Raw genomic sequence first — 6,017 nt, forward strand, 5'->3', positions numbered from 1 at the left:
GGGTTTATGAAACATGAGGGTAGATGCTCGCATCTTTTCCCACTCGCAGTTTTTGGATTACACAGAACAGCAGCTTCCGATTAGCCAAGAGTCACAAAAGCCCTGTGCAGTGCCAGCTACCAGCTGCTCAAACCCTTTGAGAGTCTCTGAGAAGCATCCGTGAGCAAACCCGCTCCATAGGCATCTTGTGCCAGCACGGGAGGGCAAGCTCTGGGACCGGTGCGCTGGAGGCAGGTGGAGCTGTGTTTGTCACCACCTAGTTGTGGTGGTGCTGGGGGTGGCAAGGCGCCGAGAAATGAGGTGGTGTGCTGGTGCCTCTGTAACCCTGTCCTGTTCCTTCACAGCAATTCTCAGCGCTGACTGAAGTGCTCTTCCACTTTCTAACGGAGCCCAAGGAGGTATGGGATGTGCAGAGTGCCCCGGAGAAGCTTGTGAATGCAGCTGTCTGGTGAGAAACACGCAGAGATAAGATTGTGTCGCAGAGATAAGATTGTGTCGCTGCTCTTTCTCTTGAGCAGGTAGAAAGGTTTCTGACTCAGCTCTCGGACTTTGCCACCATGAATAAAATCAGCTTGGGCCCCCTGAAGAACATTGTCAAAAGTATTCTTCTGGTACCAAACGGTAAGTGATACATTAGCATATGCTGCCCTGAGGCCAAACTCCTGCATGGTCCGTTCCTGCATGGTGCTAAAGTGTGTCTTCAGAAGGCAGTGGGCTTGGTTTGCACAATAAGTGCTGATGGGAGCTAATAAATGGCTTAGCATTTAAGAGAGAAAAATTCTCCTGTTGAAATATCCGTTTGGTGACTTGGGCTTTGTATTCTTTATGCGCTGCCTGCACACACATTTCCCAGGCTTAACAAAACTCATTTAAATATCTATGCATTAAATGCAAGCACAGCACAGCACCTGGTTTAACTTTTGCCTGTAAATCCACTTTGCCAGACCAGCGCAGCCTTACGTTGGCACTAAATCGTTGCTGGAACTTCCTAAGTGACCCAGTACTGTAACTCCTACAAGGACAAGCGCTGTTTGAGACAGGTAGGACAGTGCGCACACCTCTCTAGAGTGGGCTGGAAATCGCAGTAGTTCTAGGCTGTATGAAGGAGACATCTCTCCTTGCAGTCTTGTTTCAGAAAAACACTTTAGTGTCCAGCAGATTCTCATTCATAAATAGTGGGGAAGAGAGGCAGAGGGATTCACCTTGAATACCCCAGGCTCCAGCACTTTGGGAGATCACTCTGATGTTGTGGCTGCTGTTGGACTCGATAATGCATCAAACACCTCCACTGCACGTTCATCCCATTGATCCTCCCTGTTATTAATAGTCCTGTGCTGTTACCCTTCGATCCTGGGCTCCCCGTAGCTTCCTTCACAGCAGTGAAGCCCTGCCCCACTGTCTCCTGCATTTGGTCTAAATTTGTTCTGCTGCTTGGAGCCATTTCTTCTATCCAGGACTAGCAGTGAATGATTTCATTTCCTTTGTCTTGGGGGTGTTTAATGTGGACTCGGCCTTTTCTCCCTTCCTGATCCTGGCCTGGGTGCACTCCGTCTCCTCATTCCCGTTCCCGTGCGCTGGCTCCAGTCCCGTTGTAACTTGTCGTTAGCTCTGAGATGCCACAGACGGTACCGGAACATATTACAGCCGATCACTTTGCCTATGTGCTGCACAGACGGAAAGCCACGTGGGGCTGGCAGCCTCTTTGAATTTATGAGATTCCTGCTCTTGGCTTCAGAGACCAGAATCCTTGTAAACTTCCATGTGCTGCCTGTGCCCCAGAACAAAGGAGGCAGGCGCAGCGGGGGAAAGTGTTATATGCACACGTTCACACCCATAATCCAAAACACAGCAGGTAGGTCAAATTAGTAGCCTGCCAGCCTTACAGTTCTCCTTTAACAAGCAAAGCTTCTATGGGAGAGAAGGCAGCAACTTCAAAACACAACCGCTGCCGCCGTTTCCATGGCTACGTGCAGGGAAATCTCGCCCTCTCGCAGGCACTCCCCGAGCCCTGACTTTTAAAGCACTGGGCATCTGCAAAGACACCAGCAGGCACAACTGTATTTCCTATCTTGAGGAGCTGTGGTTTGTTTCAAAACACAGCCCAGGAACAGAGGCTTTCTCTTGCAGGGTCTCCGTCCCTGCGTTTATATGACTCAGTAAAGATTGGTTTGACTCAGTAAAAAGTGATTTTTCCTCCTTGGATTGTTTATTCAGGTGCCCTGAAGAGGAATTTGTCTTCTGAACAAGTCAGAGCAGATTTTATTGCTCTAGGTAGGTCACCTGACTTTCACTAAATAAAAGATAATTAATATTTATCACGTATAGTGATCTCCTTTGGTTTCTCCCACAGGCCTCAGTGAAGAGAAGGCCAGTTATTTTGCAGAACAGGTATTTATAATATATTTGTTGCTTGTTTCTAAGCTAACAAAATGACAGTCTTTGAGTAGGACCTTGTAAAACCCTGCTGTGCTGCTGAGACCTGTCAGCACTTTGGGTGTTTTCTTCAAAACCAGCTCAGAGTTTGGAACTGCAGATCCTCGGATAACTGAGGAATACTTTGTCTGGTGATACATCTGGTTTGCCGTGGCCTCTGCCTCCTCGGTTTAGTGGTTCCCGCACTTCTGTGTGGCTGCCATTTGATTGCTTTCCTGCTTAGCATGCTCAAGCCCCGGGGTCAGGCAGTTACACCAACACATGACATTTTGCGCAGATATTGTTACACTGATCCAGTGTTAGAACAAAAACAGCGAGTTTCTCTTACAGAAGTGACAAGGCAGATGGAAATCCTAGCAGGGCTCAGACAGCTCTGAAAGCCCTCCCGACCACGTTACGTTGCCCCTTTGCACACCTTTGCTTTGGGCTTCTGCCATCAGCCTGCCTCCTTTCTGACTGACGTTGAGATTGCAGGTAACATAAACAGAGGCCTCTCTGAACTGATTGCTTGTGTGTCTTTCGCTCTGGCAGTGGAAGGTGAATTCCCCCACCCTTACACGCCTGGCTGTTGGTCAGACGCTGATGATTAACCAGCTGATAGATATGGAGTGGAAGTTTGGAGGTAATAGAGCTAAAACATAAACTGGATGGGCTGGGAAACCCAACAGCAGCTCTCAGCTAAATAACTTCTTATTTCACAGTTTAGCTAACAGATTATCTCCCTTCTCTTCTTTCTGACTCACAGTGACTGCTGGGAGCAGCGAACTGGAAAAAGTGGGAAGTATCTTCTTACAGGTAAACCTCCTACATCAGAGAGTTCAAGTTGTAGTGCCGTTAAGGAACAAGCTCCGGCCGCGCTCGTGGGAAGCGCTGGCTGGGAGAGGAGCTAGAAGAAAGTGAGAGCTCATGGGAACGAGCTCTGCAACAGTGCATCTGCTTCAGTTTTCTGAGTCCGACTGCCAGCAGATAGCAGGCACGCTGCTATTTGTCTCTCTTCTGAAGACATCATGTAGCGCAGAAGCGTAGCCCACTCTGAAAAGCTGTTCAAAAAGCTCAGTCTAGCAAAGGTCACGCTATCTTGGGGAGGGAGGGGGAATGTGATCGTTTATGAAGACTTCCAGAGATCCTCCCAGTGCCTAAGGAATCTGTTCCTACAGCGACACTTCCCAAAAGCCTGTCCCAGACGCGTGTGCTTTGCAGCACTCTGCCCGCCTGCCACTCAGAGCACACCCCTGTGCTTCTGTCTTTTCATGGCGCTGAGAATACAGGTCTGTGCATTAAAATACCTTTGCTTTGTCTTCCCCTCAGCTGAAGCTGGTGATTAAAAAAGGGAGCCAAACGGAGAACGTGTATATGGGTGAGTTCGCAGTTCTGGAAAAGACGCCAGAATTCGAGTGTGTGGAAGCAGAGCAGCAGCTCAGAGCTGCCGGGTGTTGCTGGAGGTGGGGGAGCTTTGGGCGCAGACTCATCAGCGGTCACGGCAAGAGCATTGCTGGTGGGGGCTGGGGGCAAACTGCCCTGGCCGCTCCCTGCCGCAGTCACTCTGGGAGTATTTAGGAACACGGACTGTTGGGCAGTCCTCACATCGTTGCATAAGTTAATACAGATATGCCGGGGAGCCGTGAAAAGCGGTCAGAGCAGCATAGCAGATGAGGAAAGTAAGCGATTCCCAAGTGTGGGTTGCTGTGAGGAGAATCCTAGCCCAGAACCGCGCGCAGCCCCGCTGGCGTACAGAAACAGCTGCTGAGGGTCGTGGTGGTCTAATCCCACCTAGTTTAGGTGAACACGAGTTGCTCTGTGGTAGCACCGCAACAGCTCTTCCAATGCTGAAAATGTAACCTGAAATCTAAGACTTGATGCCTCGTGGTTTTTTTTCTGCAGAGTTAACTTTGCCGCAGTTCTACAGTTTTCTGCATGAAATGGAACGGGTCAAAACCAGTCTGGAGAGCTTCAGCTGAAACTGCATGGGCCTGAACCGACGTCTGTCCTGGATGTTTAATTTCTCCCCATGGGCCTGCAGATCTGCTCTTTGCCAGCTGACTCTGACACCCTGATAAGAGAAGATGAGGCTGTGCAATGAGCAGCCAAGAAAGACCCATCAATCCTTCAGAACCTAAACTTTGGCAAGTGTTTTGAAGCAGCTACAACTCCTTTCACCTCTTTTTTTTATACTCTTATGAGAAATTGTGGTCAGAAATATGTGGATACTTGTATTAAAATAGCAAATAAACCCATTCCTGCCCTGCTCCATTTGTATCAGAATCTGATTTTGTGAGAAAAGAGAATCAGAAGCAAAGAATCATTTTCAAAAGAATTAAGTAGAAAGGACAAGGGAAGCAAGGAGAGCATCTAACCTGGTGAGTCACGCAGGGCTCGCTCCCAAGCCTCTCACTTCCATTGCATTGAGAAATGGATTGATAACATCCTTCCCAATCGTGCCTCATTATAGAAAAGTATCTCCCTGGTAGATGATTTTAATTCTTAAACAACCAAACATCTGCCTCCACACACAGCAGAAAACACATCTCAGGGGTGATGATGCCTGTCGGTGGTGTGCTGGGCTCTGGCAAGCAGCTCTTTCCTCTGCAGTGTGAGCGACATTCAGGTCGATCCGGCCCGTTTCCTGGTGGACAAACACCCAAACCCCACGAAGCACCGTTAGCTCGACTCTTCAGTTGTCTAATGGTGGGGGTGAGCTCTTACTTGGGAAGCAGAGGGCTGCCCCCTGCCCAGAGGGGTAGAAGACATGACATTCACCGAGGTTCCTCCCGTGTCTGTGCTCCTCGGCAGCCCGAGCTGGCTGTGTCCTCCTCCCCCGGCTCAAAGCTCCCTGTCACAGCATGTTCCTTCCGCCGCCGGGATTTCCCGAGGTGTCCAGGACGCAGTTGGCAGTCACAGCGGAGGGAACAAACCACAGCACGTGGGGAGACACCGGTAAGATTCTCTGTTTCCAGCCTGCACCTGGACTCATTCACTGTCCCGTGGCACCATCCAGGACCAGCAGCGCCGCGGCTCCCTGGGTGTGCATCTGCTTCCAGTTAACGCTGGGCACAACGACGCAGGTTCTGGGAGGAAGGCGCCGCAAAGCTCCCTGCGGCTCACAGCTTACCCGCAGGTTTTCAGCTTGCAGAAACCCGGCGTTTTTCTGCATTGCATTTCCTGCAGCCCTGCATGAGTGACTGGAACCGATAACGGGCACAGGCTGGACTGGGAAACAGAGTGGGGAATCCTGCTGGCACACCCGGGGACAGTATTTGCATATTTATTTTCCCACGTATCAGGCCATTGACAACCGTTTCAAGCTTTGTCACATGATTATGGTAAAAATAAATAAATGAAAAATCCTCAAAAATAACGTCCTCTGAAATATTCTGTCTCCTTTTGGGTGGCAGGAGAAGCTATTTCAGGGAGGAAGAAAAGGTCTGGGCTGCTCTCTCGAGACAAAAGGGATTTTTTTTGCTTTACATTTTCTACCACACATTTTCTGCTGCTTGTTCCCATTTCTCCCCGCCCTCCCAGTGCCAGGGCGGCACCACTCAACCCTGTCCCCAGCGATGCCGGAGGAGATGCCAGGCTCAGCTGTG

The 6,017-nt window shown here is 49.8% G+C and overlaps 1 protein-coding gene across 1 annotated transcript; it reads left to right on the plus strand.

Annotated features, from left to right (window-relative positions):
• Nucleotides 1-344: 344 nt before the first annotated feature.
• COMMD7 (COMM domain containing 7) lies at nucleotides 345-4,391 on the plus strand (the record flags this gene model as incomplete). Its single annotated transcript, XM_010073685.1, has 8 exons — nucleotides 345-398; nucleotides 519-621; nucleotides 2,215-2,271; nucleotides 2,351-2,388; nucleotides 2,965-3,055; nucleotides 3,179-3,228; nucleotides 3,742-3,790; nucleotides 4,315-4,391. Coding segments are annotated over 8 exons (519 nt in total), but the record flags the coding sequence as incomplete, so codon positions are not given.
• Nucleotides 4,392-6,017: the final 1,626 nt, after the last annotated feature.

The sequence above is a fragment of the Pterocles gutturalis genome, unplaced genomic scaffold (assembly GCF_000699245.1).
Source record: "Pterocles gutturalis isolate BGI_N339 unplaced genomic scaffold, ASM69924v1 scaffold32432, whole genome shotgun sequence".
Lineage (NCBI taxonomy): Eukaryota > Metazoa > Chordata > Aves > Pterocliformes > Pteroclidae > Pterocles > Pterocles gutturalis.